Genomic DNA, 25,968 nt, shown 5'->3' with positions numbered 1-25,968 from the left:
CCCCAGTACACCTGGCTCTGTGTATATGTGACACCCATTGCAGTGACTGGGGGAGGGATTATGGGGGATTGTGGCTGGTCTGGGGGTACATCCATACTGCGGCCCCCAGTACACCTGGCTCTGTGTATATGTGACACCCATTGCAGTGACTGGGGGAGGGATTATGGGGGATTGTGGCAGGTTTGGGGGTACATCCATACTGCAGCCCCCAGTACACCTGCCTCTGTGTATATGTGACATCCATTGCAGTGACTGGGGGGGGAGGGATTATGGGGGGATTGTGGCTGGTTTAGGGGTACATCCATACTGCAGCCCCCAGTACACCTGGCTCTGTGTATATGTGACATCCATTGCAGTGACTGGGGAGGGATCATGGGGGATTGTGGCTGGTTTGGGGGTACATCCATACTGCAGCCCCCAGTACACCTGGCTCTGTGTATATGTGACATCCATTGCAGTGACTGGGGAGGGATTATGGGGGGATTGTGGCTGGTTTGGGGGTACATCCATACTGCAGCCCCCAGTACACCTGGCTCTGTGTATATGTGAAATCCATTGCAGTGACTGGGGGAGGGATTATAGGGGATTGTGGCTGGTTTGGGGGTACATCCATACTGCAGCCCCCAGTACACCTGGCTCTGTGTATGTGTGACACCCATTGCAGTGACTGGGGAGGGATTATGGGGGGTTGTGGCTGGTTTGGGGGTACATCCATACTGCAGCCCCCAGTACACCTGACTCTGTGTATATGTGACACCCATTGCAGTGACTGAGGGGGGAGGGATTATGGGGGGATTGTGGCTGGTTTAGGGGTACATCCATACTGCAGCCCCCAGTACACCTGGCTCTGTGTATATGTGACATCCATTGCAGTGACTGGGGAGGGATTATGGGGGATTGTGGCTGGTTTGGGGGTACATCCATACTGCAGCCCCCAGTACACCTGGCTCTGTGTATATGTGACACCCATTGCAGTGAGTGGGGGATTGTGGCTGGTTTGGGGTTACATCCATACTGCAGCCCCCAGTACACCTGCCTCTGTGTATATGCGACACCCATTGCAGTAACTGGGGAGGGATTATGGGGGTGTGGCTGGTTTGGGGGTACATCCATACTGCAGCCCCCAGTACACCTGCCTTTGTGTATATGTGACATCCATTGCAGTGACTGGGGGAGGGATTATGGGGGATTGTGGCTGGTTTGGGGGTACATCCATACTGCAGCCCCCAGTACATCTGGCTCTGTGTATATGTGACATCCATTGCAGTGACTGGGGAGGGATTATGGGGGGATTGTGGCTGGTTTGGGGGTACATCCATACTGCAGCCCCCAGTACATCTTGCTCTGTGTATATGTGATACCCATTGCAGTGACTGGGGAGGGATTATGGGGGGATTGTGGCTGGTTTGGGGGTACATCCATACTGCAGCCCCCAGTACACCTGCCTCTGTGTATATGTGACACCCATTGCAGTAACTGGGGAGGGATTATGGGGGTGTGGCTGGTTTGGGGGTACATCCATACTGCAGCCCCCAGTACACCTGGCTCTGTGTATATGTGACACCCATTGCAGTGACTGGGGGAGGGATTATGGGGGTGTGTGGCTGGTTTGGGGGTACATCCATACTGCAGCCCCCAGTACACCTGGCTCTGTGTATATGACACAAATAAGGGCATTTCCAGGCTGTAGACAAGTGAATGAATGGCCATGTCTGCAGGTTCTGTGTTGTCTATAAGATCCATTCAGATGTGTCTATATTCACCGCATCCATTGTCTTCCACAACATTTCTGGTCCCCCCATACACTATATATGCCCACAACAAAAATGGCTAACATCTGTTCTCATTAGTGCTTTCTATGGAAATCAGACGTGACAAGAATATTAAAACTCCACCCCCAGCACTTCCCAAATCAGTTGTCACTTGTCAGCGGGTCATTGTAATGTCCAGTGTGAGCCCGGCCTCATCCCTATATATAAATTACTTGCTTATTGAATAAAAGTATCTTTTAAGTCCAAATTTGCCAGGGGTATGAATAATTATGGGCAGCACTGTATATAAATAATGGACACACTGGCTTGTCTCACAGAACAAATCTCCAAACAACCATTATAATCACAAAGGGATTTTATAGGGATTTCTTACCTTTTTTAATGTTGTGATTTTTCAGTATTTCAGTACGTGTAGCAGAAGCGCAGTCACTGGGTAATGCTGCCGGCAGCGGGTGTGATGGTGTAAAATGCACATGGCTCCAGTGGGATCAGCCACAATGTAGCCATACATCAGTCGACTTGGCGGTCGATCAATCATCCAATTCAATTATAACCACTTCACCCCCAGTGGTACGGATATCTCCGTCCCTTTTTCCATCCTTTCACCCCCAGGGACGGAAATATCCGCACCTCCCACCACTGCCCGCACTCTCGCTCGCTCGTGTGCGCACTCCCGCTCTCGTGCACGCTGCCGCCTGCTCGCCCGGAGATCAACGAACAGGAAAAACTGTTCCCGTTCGTTGATCTAAGCCCCCCACAATAATCGGCTGCTTCTATGAGAAGCAGCGCGATTATTGTGGAAAAAAAAAGTTTCCCAGCTTCATAACACTTCCTGCAAGTGTACTTCCTACGCTTGCGGGTCGCATAAACAAAAAGTTACTGTGGCCATCTTGTGGCCAAATAGTAAAACTACACCCTAAAGCATTTTTCATATACAAATACATTAGTTTTACACTAAAAATTAACTCATTACCCCACACGCCCCATTTTATTTTATTTTTGTAATAGAAAAAAAATGACAATAAAAAAAAATACATAAATAGTTACCTTAGGGACTGAACTTTTAAAATATTTATGTCAAGAGGGTATAACACTGTTACTTTATAAACTATGGGCTTGTAATTAGGGATGGACGCAAAACTGAAAAACATGCACCTTTATTTCCAAATAAAATATTGGCGCCAAACATTGTGATAGAAACACATGTGTCTGTGTTTGTCAGCATGCACACAGCTTATGCTGGTGTATGCGCATGGTGCACATGGACACATAACGTTCGCTCCCTTGTGCGATTGGTAAGATGCACCGTCTTTCCCAGGAGAGGAAGTTAGGATGTGTGCTCCTAATCCATTGATAGGTTTGATGCAATGAATGTGTTTGCATGTCTGCACTATGCATGTTACAGGGCCAGAGTTAGGACACCTATGTTTACCTGGGTACTTCTGCGCAGTATAGGTGACTAAGCATAAGAATGCATTCTTCTGTGAACTAAAACCCCGGCTTTTAATTTAGCTGTAGGGATAACAGTTGTGCCTGGATGAGTGAATCTGTGAATGCATTTGTTTGAACATTTGCATGTGAGTGTGCAAAGGGTTAATAGATTTAAACATTGTGATAGGGACATAGTTTAAACGGTTTTATAACCGGGACAAAAGGGCAAATACATGTCATGGGTTTTAATTACAGTAGCATGCATTATTTAAAACCTATAATGGCCAAAAACTGAAAAATAATGATTTTTTTCCCCACATTTTTTCCTATTTTCCCATTAAAACACATTTAGAATAAAATCATTCTTGGCATAATGTCCCACCTAAAGAAAGCCTAATTGGTGGCGAAAAAAACAAGATATAGTTCATTTCATTGCGACAAGTAACGATAATTATAGAATGAATGAATTATAGATGAATGAATGGAAGGAGCGCTGAAAGGTGAAAATTGCTCTGGTGCTCAAGGGGTAAAGCCCCTCAGTTGTAAAGTGGTTAATAATCAAATTGGATAAAAATTGGTGCCATCAAGTGCTTGCCCGACCGACAATGCGACCAATTTAGGACCACATTTGGTTGCATTAGACGATTGCACATGCTGCAAGACGTAGGGCTGACTTGCTTGATCGGGTGGGTTGCGGCAACAGTGTGCGATATCAGGACGAGCAACGAATCCCCGGTGTTGGCTCCCCTCATTTCTAATATCCCCCCGGGTGCCCAGCATAAGATATACATTACGTGTCCCCCCAGGTGCCCAGCATAAGCTATACATTACGTGTCCCACCGGGTGCCCAGCATAAGCTATACATTACATGTCCCCCCGGGTGCCCAGCATAAGCTATACATTATGTCCCCCCCCCCCGGGTGCCCAGCATAAGCTATACATTACGTGTCCCCCCGGGTGCCCAGCATAAGCTATACATTACGTGTCCCCCCGGGTGCCCAGCATAAGCTATACATTACGTGTGTCCCCGGGTGCCCAGCATAAGCTATACATTACGTGCCCCCCCCCGGGTGCCCAGCATAAGCTATACATTACATGTCCCCCCGGGTGCCCAGCATAAGCTATACATTACGTGTCCCCCCGGGTGCCCAGCATAAGCTATACATTATGTGTCCCCCCGGGTGGCAAGCATAAGGTATACATTACGTGTCCCCCCGGGTGCCCAGCATAAGCTATACATTACGTGTCCCCCCGGGTGCCCAGCATAAGCTATACATTACGTGTCCCCCCAGGTGCCCAGCATAAGATATACATTACGTGTCCCCCCAGGTGCCCAGCATAAGCTATACATTACGTGTCCCCCCGGGTGGCAAGCATAAGGTATACATTACGTGTCCCCCCGGGTGCCCAGCATAAGCTATACATTACGTGTCCCCCCCGGGTGCCCAGCATAAGCTATACGCTTTCCTTGCGTTGAAAGACATCTATGGCTACAATTACTAGGTAATGCCTAATGATGTTGATCCAGGGATTTTATCTGTTTGCCATCTGGAGTCTGAAAGGAATTTTTCACTTTTGGGGCTAATTGGACCATGCCTTGTAAGGGTTTTTTCGCCTTCCTCTGGATCAACAGGGGTATGTGGGGGACGGGCTGGAGTTGTACTTTGTACTGGTTGAACTCGATGGACGTATGTCTTTTTTCTACCAAAATAACTATTACGTGTCCCCCCGGGTGGCAAGCATAAGCTATACATTACGTGTCCCCCCGGGTGCCCAGCATAAGCTATACATTACGTGTCCCCCCAGGTGCCCAGCATAAGCTATACATTACGTGTCCCCCCGGGCAGGGTCGGACTGGGACACGGGGGCCCACTAAAGAAATTTCAACCTGGGGCCCACACATCCCATAATTGCGGTGAAAAAAGGGGCGTGACCATGCACCAGAAGGTGGGCGTGGTCATGATGTATTATGGACAGGGCCAAATGTGCATGATCTTAGCAGCATTGTAATTCAGAGACACTGCTGCCCAGATTGCACATGCTGCAAGACGTAGGGCTGACTTGCTTGATCGGGTGGGTTGCGGCAACAGTGTACGATATCAGGACGAGCAACGAATCCCCGGTGTTGTCTCCCCTCATTTCTAATATCCCCCGGGTGCCCAGCATAAGATATACATTATGTGTCCCCCCAGGTGCCCAGCATAAGCTATACATTACGTGTCCCCCCGGGTGCCCAGCATAAGCTATACATTACATGTCCCCCCGGGTGCCCAGCATAAGCTATACATTATGTCCCCCCCGGGTGCCCAGCATAAGCTATACATTACGTGTCCCCTCGGGTGCCCAGCATAAGCTATACATTACGTGTGTCCCCGGGTGCCCAGCATAAGCTATACATTACATGTCCCCCCGGGTGCCCAGCATAAGCTATACATTATGTCCCCCCCCCCGGGTGCCCAGCATAAGCTATACATTACGTGTCCCCCCGGGTGCCCAGCATAAGCTATACATTACGTGTCCCCCCGGGTGCCCAGCATAAGCTATACATTACATGTCCCCCCGGGTGCCCAGCATAAGCTATACATTACGTGTCCCCCCGGGTGCCCAGCATAAGCTATACATTACGTGTCCCCCCGGGTGGCAAGCATAAGGTATACATTACGTGTCCCCCCGGGTGCCCAGCATAAGCTATACATTACGTGTCCCCCCGGGTGCCCAGCATAAGCTATACATTACGTGTCCCCCCAGGTGCCCAGCATAAGATATACATTACGTGTCCCCCCAGGTGCCCAGCATAAGCTATACATTACGTGTCCCCCCGGGTGCCCAGCATAAGCTATACATTACGTGTCCCCCCGGGTGCCCAGCATAAGCTATACGCTTTCCTTGCGTTGAAAGACATCTATGGCTACAATTACTAGGTAATGCCTAATGAGGTTGATCCAGGGATTTTATCTGATTGCCATCTGGAGTCTGAAAGGAATTTTTCACTTTTGGGGCTAATTGGACCATGCCTTGTAAGGGTTTTTTCGCCTTCCTCTGGATCAACAGGGGTATGTGGGGGACGGGCTGGAGTTGTACTTTGTACTGGTTGAACTCGATGGACGTATGTCTTTTTTCTACCAAAATAACTATTACGTGTCCCCCCGGGTGGCAAGCATAAGCTATACATTATGTGTCCCCCGGGTGGCAAGCATAAGCTATACATTACGTGTCCCCCCGGGTGCCCAGCATAAGCTATACATTACGTGTCCCCCCGGGTGCCCAGCATAAGCTATACATTACGTGTCCCCCCGGGTGGCAAGCATAAGCTATACATTACGTGTCCCCCCGGGTGCCCAGCATAAGCTATACATTACGTGTCCCCCCGGGTGCCCAGCATAAGCTATACATTACGTGTCCCCCCGGGCAGGGTCGGACTGGGACACGGGGGCCCACTAAAGAAATTTCAACCTGGGGCCCACACATCCCATGATTGCGGTGAAAAAAGGGGCGTGACCATGCACCAGAAGGTGGGCGTGGTCATGATGTATTATGGACAGGGCCAAATGTGCATGATCTTAGCAGCATTGTAATTCAGAGACACTGCTGCCCAGCAAGACTTTGCATAGAGTCCCCTCCTTCAATATAAAGTAATGTCCTACTTTGCAGAGGTTGCGACTGCAGAGGTTGCGACCGCATCGGGGCCCTTGGGCCAAAGGGGCCCCTAAGGGCCCTCCCTCAACTACAGTATTACCTCTCTATTGGTCCTGTGCTCATAATAATCACTTCTATAGATACTTTGAATAGTGGTAATCAGTAACAAGCTGTTCCCCATCCCCTTCTTGCACCCATGACACTGTAGTTGCCATTAGTGGTGCTCAGCAGAGCTCGAATATTCGAGTAGCTCGAATATTCGAGCTCTTTTTCAGCTATTCGAGCTCGGTATTCGAGCTCCGAATAGCTGGAGCTATTCGAATGGGCTATCCGAGTACACTCGAATAGCCCATTCACTATTCGAGCTATTCGAGCAACCCGGCGCTATTCGAGCTCGGTACCGAGCTCGAATAGCGTCATAGCCCAGATTGATGTCCTTAGAGCCAATCAGAGGGCTCCCAGGCCCTCTGACGGCAGCCAATCACAGAGGGGGACCCTGGCCAGCCCCTACCCTATAAATAGCGGCCGCCATGTTCCGTTTCTCCATGCTTGCCTGAGACTTGTACAGAGAGAGAGTTGCTCCTTTGTGCTTTGGCTTAGCAAGTGCTCTATTGTGATCATTTACCTAGCGTTTTTGCTCACCTACACCTGCCATATACACCTATATTGTTGTTAGTTAGATAGACATTGTATTTTAGTTAGTAGCTTGTGTGTTACATTAGAGACAGGCAGCTGCTGCAAGCTTACAGGTTTAGGCCTCAGGGGGGCCTTGCCTCTGTGGGCAGCTGTCCTCTGTTTATTTCTCTCATCTATACCAGTATTTCTGCTGTCCTTTACTAATAGTATTGTAGTTATACTGTACTAGGAGTAGGACACTCACTGACTGTCACTGTTTATAGGCTACTAGCTAGCTCCTGCGTGTGTGCACTCACTCACTGTCTGTGTGTACACACACTCTATTTCCTTCTGATTACTGATAGATTATTGTTAGTTAGTTGTACTTACTTACTACTTACTCTTACTGTACCCGTAGGGACACTCACTGTCACTGTTCATATAGGCTACTAGCTCCTGCGTGTGCGCACTGCACTCACTGTCTGAGTGTACTCACACAACACACACTCTATTTCCTTCTGATCGCTGATTGATTATCGTAATTAGTTAGTTGTACTTACTGTTACTACTTACTCTTACTGTACTAGGAGTCTAGGACACTCAGTCACTGTCCATAGGCTACTAGCTCCTGCGTGCGTGCACTCACTGTCTGAGTGTACACACACCCACACTCCATTTCCTTCTGATCGCTGATTGATTATCGTAATTAGTTAGTTGTACTTACTGTTACTACTTACTCTTACTGTACTAGGAGTCTAGGACACTCAGTCACTGTCCATAGGCTACTAGCTCCTGCGTGCGTGCACTCACTGTCTGAGTGTACACACACCACCCACACTCTATTTCCTTCTGATCGCTGATTGATTATTGTAATTAGTTAGTTCTACTTACTGTTACTACTTACTCTTACTGTACTAGGAGTCTAGGACACTCAGTCACTGTGTTCATAGGCTTCTAGCTCCTGCGTGCGTGCACTCACTGTCTGAGTGTACACACACCCACACTCCATTTCCTTCTGATCGCTGATTGATTATTGTAATTAGTTAGTTCTACTTACTGTTACTACTTACTCTTACTGTACTAGGAGTCTAGGACACTCAGTCACTGTGTTCATAGGCTACTAGCTCCTGCGTGCGTGCACTCACTGTCTGAGTGTACACACACCCACACTCCATTTCCTTCTGATCGCTGATTGATTATTGTAATTAGTTAGTTCTACTTACTGTTACTACTTACTCTTACTGTACTAGGAGTCTAGGACACTCAGTCACTGTGTTCATAGGCTACTAGCTCCTGCGTGCGTGCACTCACTGTCTGAGTGTACACACACCCACACTCCATTTCCTTCTGATCGCTGATTGATTATCGTAATTAGTTAGTTGTACTTACTGTTACTACTTACTCTTACTGTACTAGGAGTCTAGGACACTCAGTCACTGTCCATAGGCTACTAGCTCCTGCGTGCGGTCACTCACTGTCTGAGTGTACACACACCACCCACACTCTATTTCCTTCTGATCGCTGATTGATTATTGTAATTAGTTAGTTCTACTTACTGTTACTACTTACTCTTACTGTACTAGGAGTCTAGGACACTCAGTCACTGTGTTCATAGGCTACTAGCTCCTGCGTGCGTGCACTCACTGTCTGAGTGTACACACACCCACACTCCATTTCCTTCTGATCGCTGATTGATTATTGTAATTAGTTAGTTCTACTTACTGTTACTACTTACTCTTACTGTACTAGGAGTCTAGGACACTCAGTCACTGTGTTCATAGGCTACTAGCTCCTGCGTGCGTGCACTCACTGTCTGAGTGTACACACACAACACACACTCTATTTCCTTCTGATCGCTGATTGATTATCGTAATTAGTTAGTTGTACTTACTGTTACTACTTACTCTTACTGTACTAGGAGTCTAGGACACTCAGTCACTGTGTTCATAGGCTACTAGCTCCTGCGTGCGTGCACTCACTGTCTGAGTGTACACACACCCACACTCCATTTCCTTCTGATCGCTGATTGATTATTGTAATTAGTTAGTTCTACTTACTGTTACTACTTACTCTTACTGTACTAGGAGTCTAGGACACTCAGTCACTGTGTTCATAGGCTACTAGCTCCTGCGTGCGTGCACTCACTGTCTGAGTGTACACACACTAAATTTACTTGTGATTACTACTGATTATTGTAACTGCTAGTTGTACTTCCTGACTGTTACTACTTACTTACTGTACTAGGGGACACTCACTCAGTCACCTCACCAACCAACCCACTCCATTAAAGTACCCCACTTTTCACCCGCCCTTTTAAAAAACTTTTGTCTATACGCCCAAAACATTGAAGATGTCTGGAAGTGGCAGCCAGCGCGGTTTGGGCAAGGGGAAGGGCAGCAAGGGAATCAGGAGGAGAGGGAGCAGCATTGTGGCACGCCGCGGCCGCGGGCGCGCCACCATGCACAGTTCCGCAGCAGCAGCAGCGTCAGTGGCTAACATTCCTCCCATAGCCACTGGCCGTGGACGCCTTGGGCGCCGCCCAGCAGGAGCATCTGCAACTCACGCTGCAGAGACACAGCAGCAGCAGCGTGTAGCACCTGCTCCCATTTTCCTCCAGCCGGGTCGGAAACGTCCCATTGAGGAAAAGGATGCAGACACTGTGGTGCAACTCATGACGGAGGATGAGCAGCCCGCCATCAGCTCTGCATCCGAGGCCTCCACCCTCACCACCACCACCACCACCCCTGTTCGCAGCAGCCGCCCAGCAGGGCCTGGGGAGGAGGCCAGTTCACCATTAGTCGCCGACCTGTCACTCAGCAGTCTTTTTACCCCAGGCACCATCAGGGTATTGTCTGCTGTTGTTGGCGATTTTGAGGAGGAGATGCTGATGGGCACTTTGGGGGAGGAGGGATTGGACAGCAAGACTGTGGCGACAGTCAAGCGTCCCATCCATGCATCAGGAGAGGAGTTTGGGGGGTCATCATCCCAGCAGGACATGTTTCAGGAGGGGCATGATGATGATGACCCGGTGACAGACAGAGACTGGGTGCCACCACCTCCAGGGGATGTCGTCCTCAGCAGCTCTGAGGAGGAGGAGGAGGATGCGCTTGTGGGCCTTGCAAGGAGGCGCATCATTGCAAGCATTGGCAGCGTCCCACAGCCTGCTGGTGTCTCAGGCTCAGCAGCAGCAGCAGCAGCAGCCAGTACCACCACCAGCCGCACCCAAGCCCCCCCCCCAACCACCACAGGGAGACAGGCAGCAGCGCTTCCATGCCGTAGGGGGAAGTTTCTGTCACCAATCTGGCGGTTTTTCACCATGCCCACTGTGTACAGCAAGTACGCCACTTGCAACCACTGTCAGCGGAAGTTGAGCAGAGGTGCAGACCCCTTAAAGTTCAGCACCAGCTCGCTCATCAACCACCTTGCGGCTAAACATTTCCACCAGCATGAGGAGTTCCAGAGGCTGAAGGCATCTGCTGCTGGCAGTGGCACCACACCCATCACTGCACAGCCTTCAGCAGCAGCAGCAGCAACAGCAGCCACCCGCCGTCCTGCTCCTCCAGCAGCACCAGCAGGAGTGCGGAAACGCACTGCTCCTCCCCCCTCTGCAACTCCTGCCGCCGACACTGAGGCCTGTTCTGGCAGCCAGTCCTCAGTGGCCTCCTCTGCTGTGTCTGCTGATTCCCGTGTCAGCAAAAGGCCACGCCAGAGCCTTTTGAGCGAGTCCTTCCAGGGGGTGGTTAGGGCTCTGCCTCCCAGCAGCCGTCGCGTGCGGCAGCTGAACGGCTTGCTGGCACGGGCCATGTGCTCCCAACTCCTGCCGTACACGCTCGTGCAGGAGGGGAGCGACATTCGTGCGCTGCTTGCTTGCGCAGCCCCAGACTGGCAGCTCCCCAGCAGACACTTCTTTGCCCGCAAGGCCATTCCTGCACTGCACCGCTTTGTGATGGCCAATGTGGAGCGAGGGCTGGAGCACGCGGTTGGTGAAAGGGTCCACGTCACCATGGACTCCTGGAGCAGCCGCTTCGGGACAGGCCGCTACCTGTCCTTCACTGTCCACTGGGTCAGCTTGGTGGAAGGGGGTGAGGATGGGAGAGCAGCAGCGGGCACAGCAGCAGCAGCAACACAGTGGGTGGTGCCACCCCGCAGGGTCAGGGGAACTGCAGCAGGTTCCTCCGATCCTCTGCCATCCTCCGGCACACCTGGCCAAACCCCCCGCCTCAGCAGCAGCGTGAAGGCCCGCCACTGCCAAGCGCTGCTGCACTTGGTCAGCCTTGGGAAGACCAAGCTGACGGCAACCCATGTGTTGGCCAAACTCCAGGAGCAGGAGAGGATTTGGCTGACCCCCAGAGGCCTCAGAGTCGGAGAGGTGGTGGCCGACAATGGGGCCAATCTGGTTGCCGCAATAGACAGGGGAAACCTGACCCACATCCCCTGTCTTGCCCACGTGCTGAACCTGGTGGTGCAGAAGTTCCTGCGCACCTACCAGGGGATGGGCGAACTGCTGGAAACGGCAAGGAATGTTGTGCGTCACTTCCGGCGCTCGGCTGCAGCCTGTGCGAGCCTGGAAGACGTGCAAAAGGAGCTGGATCTGCCACGCCATCGGCTGATCCTTGACGTTCCGACTCGCTGGAACTCCACCCTGGCGATGTTGGAGCGTCTGGTTGAACAGAGGCACGCTGTCAAACAGTACCTTGCCCTGGCCACTGTTTCCGCAGCTCAGAGAAGGGACAAGACCAGCAACATCCCGTCCATCGTCCCCGATGATGACTGGAGGCACATGCAGCAGGTGTGCTTTGTGCTGGCTCCCTTCCTGCAGGCCACAAACATGGTGAGCAGGGACCATGCTATGGTCTGCGAGTGGGTGCCCCTGGTTTCTCTGCTGAACAGGGCCCTCGATGCTTTGCTGGAACAGGGAGCGGCAGCCTTGGACCAGCAGGAGCGGCAACCAGCTGCGCAGTCCACCTCTGAGGGGGAGGAGGAGGAGGACTTGGTGGAGGTCCCTGACCTGGCTGCTGATGAGGGGGATCAGCACAGCGCAGCTGAGTTGGTGCGGGGGTGGAGAGAGGATGAGGCGGCAGAGGAGGAGGATGAGGACAGCACTGACGTCGATGTGCCAGCAGACGTGGCCCGCCTCTTCCCAATGGCAGCGCACATGCTGACGTGCCTGCGCAGGGACCCCAGGGTGATCCAGATGAAGCAGAGGGAGGACATCTGGATCAGCATGATGTTGGACCCACGCCTCAAGGGGAAGTTGAGCCAGTTCCTGCCGCCTGCAGGAGGAGACCCAGCGCAACAAATAAGGAGCTTGCAGCAGGCCCTTGTTGAGCGCTTGGAGGAAGCCTTCCCCCAGCCTTCCACCCCCACTGTCCAGCAGCCAGCACAGAGGCAGCAGCAGGTGCCTGCATCCAGCAGCAGCAAGCGCCCCACAGACCTGCTGTCTCTCAGCCACGAGCTCTACAGGACTGTAGAGGCTCCGGCAGCAGTGACTAGAGAGGAGATGCATGCAGCAGCATCCTCCTCCGGTCACAGCCAGCGCCTGACCCGCATGGTGGCTGACTACATGGGGTCGTACAGCGGGCTTGACAGCGATGCCCCTGTTGATCCCATGGAGTATTGGGTCAAGCGCATGGAGATCTGGAGCGAGCTGGCGCAGTACGCCCTGGAAGTGCTGTCCTGCCCCCCTTCCAGCGTGCTGTCCGAGCGCTGCTTCAGTGCAGCTGGTGGCGTGGTCACCGAGAAACGCTCACGTCTGTCTCACAAGTCTGTGGACAGACTGACGTTTCTCAAGATGAACCAGGCGTGGGTGGAAGGCGAGTTCCTGGCCCCTGTTGTCGGCGAGAGGGGGACATGAACTGGCTGCCGGAACCATCGTTAATGTGCCTTACCACCCTTTACCACCTCCTGGCTCCTGCTCACTAAGCCAGCCTGGTTCACTTTGACTATTACGTCGCCTGCAGCCACACATTTTACACCTACAGTGGGCTGCTGTGTACTGCCCTTCTGCTGTCTGTCTGTGTTTCCCACTGCCAGGGTACACAGAATTACCTTCTTCTGCTGCCACTCTGCCACCAGCTATTACGTCAAACAATAGCTATATTGGTTGTAAAACCAAAAACCAAAAAACCATAAAAAAAAAAAAAGGTTTAATTTTTCTGAGGTGCCCGGGTTGAAAACTGTGTTGTCCCAGTTGTGTATTGGACACAATGTGGGCTGCACGACCGCTGTCTGGGACCTCCTGTTGTGTTTATTTACAGCCCTGGTATCACCGCTAGGTACCAGGGCTATTATGTCACGCTGCCTACCTGCTGCCACACTCACACTGCTCCTCCATACCTCCTCCTGCTGCTGCTGCTGCTGTCTGTCTGAGTTTCCCACTGCCAGGGTACACAGATGATTTACCTTCTGCTGCCACTCTGCCACCAGCTATTACGTCAAACAATAGCTGCTCGCCTACTCCTCCATTCCTCCTCCTGCTGCTGCTGTCTGTCTGTGTTTCCCACTGCCAGGGTACACAGAATTACCTTCTTCTGCTGCCACTCTGCCACCAGCTATTACGTCAAACAATAGCTATATTGGTTGCAAAACCAAAACCAAACAAACCATTAAAAAAAAAAAAAGGTTTAATTTTTCTGAGGTGCCCGGGTTGAAAACTGTGTTGTCCCAGTTGTGTATTGGACACAATGTGGGCTGCACGACCGCTGTCTGGGACCTCCTGTTGTGTTTATTTACAGCCCTGGTATCACCGCTAGGTACCAGGGCTATTATGTCACGCTGCCTACCTGCTGCCACACTCACACTACTCCTCCATACCTCCTCCTGCTGCTGCTGCTGCTGTCTGTCTGTGTTTCCCACTGCCAGGGTACACTACACAGATGATTTACCTTCTGCTGCCACTCTGCCACCAGCTATTACGTCAAACAATAGCTGCTCACATTACTCCTCCATTCCTCCTGCTGCTGTTGCTGTCTGTCTGTGTTTCCCACTGCCAGGGTACACAGAATTACCTTCTGCTGCCACTCTGCCACCAGCTATTACGTCAAACAATAGCTATATTGGTTGCAAAACCAAAACCAAACAAACCATTAAAAAAAAAAAAAGGTTTAATTTTTCTGAGGTGCCCGGGTTGAAAACTGTGTTGTCCCAGTTGTGTATTGGACACAATGTGGGCTGCACGACCCCTGTCTGGGACCTCCTGTTGTGTTTATTTACAGACCTGGTATCACCGCTAGGTACCAGGGCTATTATGTCACGCTGCCTACCTGCTGCCACACTCACACTGCTCCTCCACACCTCCTCCTGCTGCTGCTGCTGCTGTCTGTCTGTGTTTCCCACTGCCAGGGTACACTACACAGATGATTTACCTTCTGCTGCCACTCTGCCACCAGCTATTACGTCAAACAATAGCTGCTCACATTACTCCTCCATTCCTCCTGCTGCTGTTGCTGTCTGTCTGTGTTTCCCACTGCCAGGGTACACAGAATTACCTTCTGCTGCCACTCTGCCACCAGCTATTACGTCAAACAATAGCTATATTGGTTGCAAAACCAAAACCAAACAAACCATTAAAAAAAAAAAAAAAGGTTTAATTTTTCTGAGGTGCCCGGGTTGAAAACTGTGTTGTCCCAGTTGTGTATTGGACACAATGTGGGCTGCACGACCGCTGTCTGGGACCTCCTGTTGTGTTTATTTACAGCCCTGGTATCACCGCTAGGTACCAGGGCTATTATGTCACGGCGAGCTGCCTGCCCCATTGACTGCCTGCTGCCACACACTCATCCTCCTCCTCCTGCTGCTGAATTTACCTCCTGCTGTCTTTGTGTTTCCACTGCCAGGGAGCACATACAATGGCGCTTCCAACATGCGTGCGCCCACCAGCTATTTGTTACGCTCAAAAATAGCTGCATTTCTTTAAAAAAAAAATTGAAAAGAGAAATACGTGAAGAAGAAGAAGACGATATTGAAAAAGAAGGAGAAGATGAAGATGAAGAAGATGAAGAAGAAGATGAAGAAGATGATGAAGAAGAAGATGAAAAAGAAGAAGAAGATGAAGAAGATGAAGCAGATGAAGAAGAAGAAGATGAAGAAGAAGAAGATGAAGAAGAAGAAGATGAAGAAGAAGAAGAAGAAGATGAAGAAGATGAAGAAGATGATGAAGAAGATGAAGAAAAAGAAGAAGAAGAAGAAGAAGAAGAAGAAGAAGAAGAAGAAGAAGAAGAAGAAGAAGAAGAAGAAGAAGAAGAAGAAGAAGATGAAGAAGAAGAAGAAGATGAAGAAGAAGAAGATGAAGAAGAAGAAGATGAAGAAGAAGAAGATGAAGAAGAAGAAGAAGATGAAGAAGAAGAAGAAGATGAAGAAGAAGAAGAAGAAGATGAAGAAGAAGAAGATGAAGAAGAAGAAGAAGATGAAGAAGAAGAAGATGAAGAAGAAGAAGATGAAGAAGATGAAGATGAAGAAGAAGAGGAAGATGAAGAAGAAGAAGAAGATGAAGAAGAAGAAGAAGATGAAGAAGAAGAAGAAGATGAAGAAGAAGAAGAAGATGAAGAAGATGAAGAAGATGAAGAAGAAGATGATGAAGAAGAAGAAGAAGAAGAAGATGATGAAGAAGAAGAAGAAGATGATGATGAAGAAGAAGAAGATGATGAAGAAGAAGAAGAAGAAGATGAAGAAGAAGAAGAAGAAGAAGACAATATAGAAGAAGAAGAAGAAGATATAGAAGAAGAAGATCTAGAAGAAGAAGAAGAAAGATAAAGAAGAAGAAGAACAAGTATATACAGTAACACTACTGAACAAAATTAAGGACACAACTTCTCTTTCCACATTTTTTTTTAAAGGAACATCCCCACATAATTACTTGCTGTTGTTACTTGGAAAAAAAGATGTTTCTTGCATCATTCACCCTCAAAACAAGTGTTGGAAGCTATTTAAGGCCAATTCGAATAGTCAGCTCGAATAGGGTTAGGGTTAGAGCTCGAAGTCCGAGGTCGAATCGAATAGTAAAAATTATTCGACTCGAATATTCGACTGACCTCGAATAATTTACTATTCGAATTCGACCAAACTCGAATTTTAAAAAGGTGTATTTGAGCATCACTGGTTGCCATTGGCAGGTTTTGGTGCGTCGTATCAATTGTTATGTATAGAGTGCTTGGGGGGCCCCATTGTAAAATTTGCATCAGGGCCCACAGCTCCTTAGCTATGCCACTGCTCTCAGCATGAGGGATTACAGCACTGAGAAGAGAATTTTTGTGCTGCAGGCAGCAATTGGAGCTCTGTCAGACAAGGAGGGGGGGCCCACCGAAGACCTGGAGGCAGGGCCCACAGAGGGAAAAAACTGTACTACTGTGGCCCAGTCCGACCCTGCCCCCGGGTGCCCAGCATAAGCTATACATTACATGTGTGGCTACTGCTTGTCCTCCGCTGGCTCCAGGCGCACCCCTTGCTCCATACACACGCCCCACATGGTTGCCTAATAAGGGCACATGTGTGATGTCAGTGTCATGATAACTTCTGCAGCATGTACTGCTGGCTGCAGTTTTACTGAAGACAAGCAGTTTTTGATTTCTTTGCGTGCATTTGCTCGCATAGTTTTGCGTGCGCTTACACTGAGCGTTGATTCCATCTGCAGTCGCTCTGAAGTTAATGACAGGTTAATATGCTTTTGTGAAAACAAACATTGTCTGTTGCAATGGAGCTGCAATCCCTTTCTTGCAGGCTGCATATCATTGTCTGCCCTTTCCTGCTGTCAGCCTGTGATTGATTGCCATTCACCTGTGTGGGAATCTGCATGTCTGCTCCCATTGGATGACCTCAGAATAAAGGACTGCTTCCTGCAGTGCTCCATGGGCTATTATAGTCTCAGATTCATTCTGTTACTCTGTCCGAGGCCCCCCGTTCCTAGATCTTGTGTGGACTGCACTGACTCCTGCGAAGGGGTCAGTGAGTCGGTCGAGTTCAGCTCTTGTTATCAGTAACTTTACTTTGCTAGTCTTGCATCATATATTGGTTCATCGCCAATATATAGGCATACTAGGGCGTTTGTTATTTTCCTTGTATTCGTGTTACGTTAATACATCAGTGTCGCTGATATATACGTACACTGTAACGATCGGTGTCAGCACACAGAGAGAATCTGATTATTGGTGATCTGCAGTATCACCAAGAATACAGATATAGTGCAAACCTCTGGACACCTATATATATATATCGTGAGTGTTTGGTGCAACAGTAAGACTTTGAGTAAACCACCTGATGAGCAGGTGGTCCTAGGCAGTATGGGCAATACTGCTCTTAGAGAGTACAGAAACCTACCAGCAGCCTGAGACTTTCCAAGCGGTGGAGTCTCAGGCTGAAGGTGGGAAGGACCAGTGAATGAGTGACACCTGAAAATGGATGTCACTAACTGATCTGGAGACTATCTCTTAAAGGAGAGAGATAGCTCTCGAGGTCGGGCAAGCCAGGTCGGCAACACACGGACAGACAAAGTACAAAGACAGAAGGCTGATTCGGTATCCAAGGCAGGCAGGGTCGGCAACGGAGTATCAGACATGCGTGGTACCGAATCAGAGAGCAGAGGGATAGTCAGGAAGGCAATAAGTCATAACAGATATCAAACAATGCCTAGTCTTGGGTGTGAGGTCCGTGGTCTCTACACCCTGGAACTAGTCTGATGTATAACACAAGTTCCCTAGTCTTGGGTGTGAGGTCCGTGGTCTCTACACCCTGGAACTAGTCTGAAGTATAACAGAATGATAACACAAGTTCCCTAGTCTTGGGTGTGAGGTCCGTGGTCTCTACACCCTGGAACTAGTCTGAAGTATAACAGAATGAATACACAAGTAATCTGGCTCAGTGTGAATTCCCAGGTCCTCCTGGTTCAAACACACTGTTGGATCTGACTAAGGTCTGAGTGCTTCCACGTAGTGTTCGCAACGGCAGACAACTTGAGAGTGGCCAGCAGTAACAATATATAGAGCAGCGCTCTCTGGCGCCACCCCTAAGTGATAGACCAATTGTTACCAGCTCTGAGGTCAGCTGACCAGCCTGGTCAGCTGATCCCCCCTTGGCCATTATAAAAGTCCTGCCTCTCAGCGCGCGCACGCATATTCCTGAACCTGTGTGAACTAACAGACTCAGCCACATCAGACGCACGCTACTGCGTGCAACCCGCCTTGCTGTCAGTACACGCGGCGGCTTTTTCACGTTCTCTCAGAGTACCAGACGCACGCTTCCGCGTGCAAACTGCCGTGCTGGACGCGGAATCAGCCGCCTTGCTGTCAGCACACGCGGCGGCCTTTCCGCGTTCTCTCACATACACGAACTGTTTATATCCTGTGTTCAGTCAGTCAGCTTTCAGCACGTTTTGGTAGGTTGCGCGTATCGTGATCACCCGTGCTTAGCTAGTCAGTCCTGTTCCTGCTGCCTTGCGTGGATTGCGCTCGCTTCTGCGTAGAAGTAGCGAATCCTCCTAGTCCTGCTCCAGTTCTTAGTTCGTGTTCTTTGCTTATGTCATATATCGGTTTATCGCCGATATATACATATGTCAGTTAGTCGTTTGTAGTTCATTGATAGCTGTAATCGTAATACGCTAGGAAATAATACCTATTGTATATTTGTGTGGATTACGTCTGCCTTCTTTGACTCTATTTCCCGACTATTCTGTCCTGTCCTTGTGAGGTACGCCACCGCTGCAATCACATTGGCTGCCTCATTCCAGTCTGTCTTGTTATGGACGCTTGCTGTCACTTAAGCAGTGACTAGTTTAGCAAGCGTTCATTCTGTTACTTGTCCTGATCTTCTGAGTTCTGGTTTATGCGATCAATGCTACCTTGCGCTGAGCCACTATAGTGGAAGGATTGTTTGTGGCTGTTCGGATCTGCACCGGCTCTGTGCGCCACAATCTCCTGTTGGAGTCAGTCCTCCCCTCCACTAAACTGGGGATATCCTGGTTCCTTGTGCTAGCGTGTGTACCTCCTTCACGTCAGGATATACACTACGTGCTGACTGTGGAGGATATACCACCAAGCGTAACAGTTAGGCATCACAGTCCCGCCCACATTACTAGGCAACCACGTGACCCGTGTGTATGGAGAACGGAGGGAGCTCAGAGCCAGCGGAGGACAAGCAGCAGCCATGGACAGGTAATGTATAGCTTGCACTGGGCACCCGGGGGACATTAAACATTAAGGGGACAGGGTCGACTAGGGGTCCAAATGCGGCGTCACAAGGCCAAGTCCTGATCAGTTTCAGCATGGAATTGATCGGGTATTGGCCTGTGGTGTATGGGCAGCGGGCAGATCTCTCTCTAATCAGATTCAGTTACAGAGATTTGTCTCTTGGCTGAGTTAAATTATATAGCGAGCATTACCACATTGTTATTCATGGTTCTCCATTCTAAGGATAAGAATACATATTTACCACAAAAGAAAAAGTATCCCTTTAAGAATGGAGTCCTGTATCTATACATATACTTCAGAGTCATGTATCAAAATTGAAAAAGTCTTTATTCACATCCTATCACAATCACAAACATTAAAACAATAAAATGCCCCCATATGTCCCACAATAAGTGGACCGCCAGAGAAAATATAATAAATAGTCACATATATCAAAATACACAATTTACCATGTAGTCATAACCAACCAGCATCAACTATTAAAGTGCTCAGTGCAAAACAAAACTCCTAACAATGAATAAATCCACCTGCATAAAATCAATAAGGACTGTGGGCTGCGACACACACCCAGAAATCCGGATATGTATCCCAGACCACAGTCTACACAATATCTGTCCTCAAATCAGTGAATATGAAACCAACACATATAAATTGTGCAAAGTATACAATAAAAGTGCTTAAGAATAACGCTGGAGGATGACTCACATGTAATGAAATGGTCCTGGCGTGGGGGTAGATTGCCTTACGCGCTCGCAGGACTGACTGTCCGCTTCCACTGAGGCCACGCCAGGACCATTTCATTACATGTGAGTCATCCTCCAGCGTTATTCTTAAGCACTTTTATTGTATACTTTGCACAATTTATATGTGTTGGTTTCATATTCACTGATTTGAGGACAGATATTGTGTAGACTGTGGTCTGGGATACATATCCGGATTTCTGGGTGTGTGTCGCAGCCCACAGTCCTTATTGATTTTATGCAGGTGGATTTATTCATTGTTAGGAGTTTTGTTTTGCACTGAGCACTTTAATAGTTGATGCTGGTTGGTTATGACTACATGGTAAATTGTGTATTTTGATATATGTGACTATTTATTATATTTTCTCTGGCGGTCCACTTATTGTGGGACATATGGGGGAATTTTATTGTTTTAATGTTTGTGATTGTGATAGGATGTGAATAAAGACTTTTTCAATTTTGATACATGACTCTGAAGTATATATATAGATACAGGACTCCATTCTTAAAGGGATACTTTTTCTTTTGTGGTAAATTTGTCTCTTGGCTGAATCTGCCCATCCTTGCTAGATGTATGGCCACCTTTATAGCATAACATTAGCAAAGTGCTTGCAGTATGACCAGCCCTGACACATACACATGTGCATAGCATACACAGCATGCATCACTATGTATAACTATCTGAAGAAACAGTAACATCAGGTCCTGCACCAATCAGACTGTCAGCAGCTATGTGAACAAAGGTAACCCTCAAATACCACACTGAGTTTATACATGTACTAGTGACCTTAGCCCATTTAAAAATGGCTAGGTCTGTCACCGCTCATCCGCTGGGCGCACCCCCCACCGCGCGCACACGCCTGCCCCTCCTGGCCCGCCCGCCGCACGCACACATGCCTGCCCCTCCTGGCCCGCCCGTCGCGCACATATGCCTGCCCCTCCTGGCCCCCTGCCACGTCATTCCTTCAGCACTCCTGTGTCTCTGCGTCCCTCCCTGCACATGAGCACTGCAAAAACACACACACGGGCATGGGACGCAGAGACACTTGTGTTTTATTAGGTAGCATAACTATTTACTTAGCAGGGTGTGTGAAAAAAAGCAACTGAAAATCCATGTAAGCTCCCTCAGTAATATAAAGTGTTTCCTGTAACAGAAATGCTGTTTTCAGCTCTAATTTACATGTAAGCAAGGAGATCCGTACTGAAAGACTAATTGCAATTCCTAATATCAGTTTAGGGACACCTTTAATTAGGACATGATGGAGTCTCCTGTAATTGTCTGGTAACATCTCTGTGTCTGCAGTCTGAAGTATAATAAACAGACCTCACATTCTGCACAGGTGATAGGAGGCATTCCGGCTTTCTAATAAGTAAAAAGCACCCCGTGCATGCCCAGAGGCACCCCCTGTAACACTGATATAGATGGGACAGAGATCATCCCATTTACTCTATTCTGTCAATGTGGGGGATGGATACCCTCCTGTGTGAGTCAGTCCGCTGTGTGAGGTGACCTGAACTCCCTGTAGCAGGTCTGTGCATTGTTTACTAATATCTACCAGGTTCCAACTGCTGTCTGCAAGTGGTAATAATGGAATATTCATGTCACATATCATATAAAGTGGATTAAATTAAAATAGGATTATGTTGTGTAACACAGAGCAAACAGTATTCCTTATGCGCAATAACATTATGCTGCCCTCTAGCTGTGGACATATGTATGACAGCATTTTCATTTTAAGGATTGATAAAAATATAAATTCTTGTAAATATAATGAGAAAATGTTTAATTCATGTAAGCATAAATCCATACAAATTGTATGCAGGTTTTATAGATTTCTGGTAACATTCTTCTCTTCTCCTGCAGTTTGCAGAATAATAATCTGCCCTCCAGTTGCTGCCCCCACCTGGCATCCGGCATAAGGAATAACCAGACTCTGAGGAAGCTGCACCTGTATGATAACAATCTGGGGGGTGATGAATTCAGTGACCTGATGGCGGCTCTGCCAACAAGCCGGATAGAGGAATTACAGTGAGTATAACAGCCCTGATTGCAGCAGAGATCAGCAGAATTATTTCCCTTTATTTCATCATCATTTTCCATTATCATATTCCCCAATAGTGGGGGGATTGTGGCTGGTTTGGGGGTACATCCATACTGCAGCCCCCAGTACATCTGGCTGTGTGTATATGTGACATCCATTGCAGTGACTGGGGAGGGATTATGGGGGATTGTGGCTGGTTTGGGGGCACATCCATACTGCAGCCCCCAGTACACCTGGCTCTGTGTATATGTGACACCCATTGCAGTGACTGGGGAGGGATTATGGAGGATTGTGGCTGGTTTGGGGGTACATCCATACTGCAGCCCCAGTACACCTGGCTCTGTGTATATGTGACACCCATTGCAGTGACTGGAGAGGGATTATGGGGGGATTGTGGCTGGTTTGGGGGTACATCCATACTGCAGCCCCCAGTACACCTGGCTCTGTGTATATGTGACATCCATTGCAGTGACTGGGGAGGGATTATGGGGGATTGTGGCTGGTTTGGGGGTACATCCATGCTGCAGTCCCCAGTACACCTGGCTCTGTGTATATGTGACACCCATTGCAGTAACTGGGGAGGGATTATGGGGGATTGTGGCTGGTTTGGGGGTACATCCATACTGCAACCCCCAGTACACCTGGCTCTGTGTATATGTGACATCCATTGCAGTGACTGGGGAGGGATTATGGGGGGATTGTGGCTGGTTTAGGGGTACATCCATACTGCAGCCCCCTGTATACCTGGCTCTGTGTATATGTGACACCCATTGCAGTGACTGGGGGAGGGATTATGGGGGGGATTGTGGCTGGTTTGGGAGTACATCCATACTGCAGCCCCCAGTACACCTGGCTCTGTGTGTATGTGACGGAAGCGGGAAAAAAGGGCGCAGGCAGCTAGTGGACAAAAAGGGCACCGCCATTCACTCTCATAATAAATAACATTTAATGGGCGCCGAGCAGGAAAAAAGGGCGCCGGAGATAAATAACGTTTACAAACGGCGCCCGGAGCTGTTTAATGATTTATAACTGTGCTTGTGGTGATTTACGTTTATAAAATGCACCCGTGCCGAATAACGTTTATAAAAATACTAAACATATTTATCTTATTTAACTAATTAAAACATTATTTAAAGTTTTATCCCTTACTGTTTGTAAAACATTATTATTCACAAAATAAAGTGATCAGTACCTTACGTAAATTGCAATATATTTTTTGCAGCCACAATTAGTAAAACATTATTATCCACATAATAAAGCGATCAGTAAGGGGGGTCTTAGGTTTAGGCACCACCAGGGGGTTCTTAGGGTTTGGCACCACCAGGGGGGTCTTAGGGTTAGGCACCACCAGGGGGGTCTTAGGTTTAGGCACCACCAGGGGGTTCTTAGGGTTTGGCACCACCAGGGGGGTCTTAGGGTTAGGCACCACCAGGGGGGTCTTAGGTTTAGGCACCACCAGGGAGGTCTTAGGTTTAGGCACCACCAGGGGGGTCTTAGGTTTAGGCACCACCAGGGGGGTCTTAGGTTTAGGCACCACCAGGGGGGTCTAGGGGTTAGGGATAGGTACAGGGAGGGTTCTGTGTGAGAGTAGGGTTAAGTATAGTTACAGTACAATATAAACCACCAGGGGGGTGGTTAGGGTTAGGCACCACCAGGGAGGTCTTAGGGTTAGGCACCACCAGGGGGGTCTTAGGTTTAGTCACCACCAGGGGGGTCTAGGGGTTAGGGATAGGTACAGGGAGGGTTCTGTGTGAGAGTAGAGTTTAGTATAGTTATGTAACGATCGGTGAAGCACAGAGAGGATCTGATTACCGGTGATCTGCAGTATCACTGGGAATACAGAAATATACCAGATTATAAGTGATCTGCAGTATCACCGATAATCCGATATACTAGCTAACCTCTGTTCACCTGAGTAGAGTGTAGTGTTTGGTGTAACAGTAACACTTAGAGGAGTAGGCCTCGGTGCAGTGAGGAGTACTGCACGGATTCCTTCCGACGACCTGAACTCTCCAAGACGGGAGGAGTCAGGCTGAGAGTAGGAAGGATGGTCTGAAAGTGGCACTCTGGAGAAAGTGTCACTAACAGGACGGGGAGCCGCCTCCAACAGTAAGGTCGGTTCTCGAGGTCGGACAAGCCAAGTCGTAAACACACGGACAGATAAAGCACAGATTCAGAAGGCAGAGGCGGAGTCTAAAGTACAGGCAGGGTTCGGCAACAGGGTATCAGATATATCGAGGTACAAGATCAGGAGGCAGAAACAGAGTCTAAGGACGAGCCGGGGTTCGGCAACAGAGTATCAGAATGGCAAGGTACAAGATCAGAGTTCAGGAGGATAGTCAGGCAGGCAAAAAGTCATAACAGATAATCACAATCAAACTAGTACTTTAGCTATCAACAGAATCTAGCTAAGTGTAGGATTACAGCTCCAGCTGGTCCCGGCACACTTAAGGATCTGACTACAGGTCTGAGTGCTCCCACGTATGTGTTCGCAACGCCAGACAACCAGCAACTGAACAGCTGTCAGTATATGTACACAGGTATCCCTCCAGCACCTCCATAAGTGCTGGACCAATGAGAAGTGGAGCCAGAGTCAGCTGACCAGCCTGGTCAGCTGACTCATTTCTGGCCGTCATATTTTCCCTGCCTGAGTGCGCGCGCGTCACTCTAAACCTAGAGGGACTATGTGTCCCAGTCACACCAGCACCGCTCTGTGGTGCCTCAGTAATGGGGCCATGCGCGCTAACCGCCGCGGCCAACGCGGCGGTTATTCCGCGCTCCGCCATGCCCTGCACGGGGACAGCCGCCTCAGACTGAGTGGAGGCGGCTGCCTCCCCGTGCTCTGCCCCACCGTGCGCGGAAAGAGCCGCCTGCCGCTGACTCATGGCGGCGGCTCTTCCGCGCTTCTTCACAAGTTACAGTACAATATAAACCACCAGGGGGGTGATTAGGGTTAGGCACCACCAGGGGGTCTTAGGGTTAGGCACCACCAGGGGGGTCTTAGGTTTAGGCACCACCAGGGGGGTCTAGGGGTTAGGGATAGGTACAGGGAGGGTTCTGTGTGAGAGTAGGCTTAGGTATAGTTTTAGCAAAATTTTAGTAATACTTACTAATGTTTTACAACACTTATTACGAACGTAGTTATATTTATATCATTGTTATAAAGAATATTTTCAGATTTTATTATAAGAACAAACCATAAATGAAGGTTATTCACAATAATATACAATTATAACAATTAAACATATATTATCGTTTTTTTAATAAACGTAATTATTAGTTTCACTTTTGAAACAGGGAAGATTAACGTTTTCACAATTGCCGATTTCATAAACATTATTTAATGATTTATAATTTTGTAAAACATTATTTGTAAACGAAATATAGCACACTATTTTTATAAACGCTATTAATGATGAATTATTAATTAGCGTTTACACCCCGCGCCCTTTTTGTCCGGGCGCCCTTTTTGTACGTACGCGTATGTGACACCCATTGCAGTGACTGGGGAGGGATTATGGGGGGATTGTGGCTGGTTTGGGGGTACATCCATACT

The 25,968-nt window shown here is 48.8% G+C and overlaps 1 protein-coding gene across 1 annotated transcript in view; it reads left to right on the top strand.

The window, feature by feature from the left end:
* Window positions 1-25,968, top strand: part of LOC137544096 (ribonuclease inhibitor-like) — a 145,108-nt gene that overhangs the window by 14,514 nt on the left and 104,626 nt on the right. Inside the window, exon 3 of the mRNA XM_068265163.1 lies at window positions 22,235-22,399. Coding sequence (XP_068121264.1) covers window positions 22,235-22,399 — 165 coding nt within the window. The remainder of the gene's footprint in view (window positions 1-22,234; window positions 22,400-25,968) is intronic.

Source organism: Hyperolius riggenbachi, chromosome 1 (genome assembly GCF_040937935.1).
Source record: "Hyperolius riggenbachi isolate aHypRig1 chromosome 1, aHypRig1.pri, whole genome shotgun sequence".
NCBI lineage: Eukaryota > Metazoa > Chordata > Amphibia > Anura > Hyperoliidae > Hyperolius > Hyperolius riggenbachi.
The sequence above is the reverse complement of the archived record's forward strand: the minus strand, read 5'-3'. Positions and strand labels throughout refer to the sequence as shown.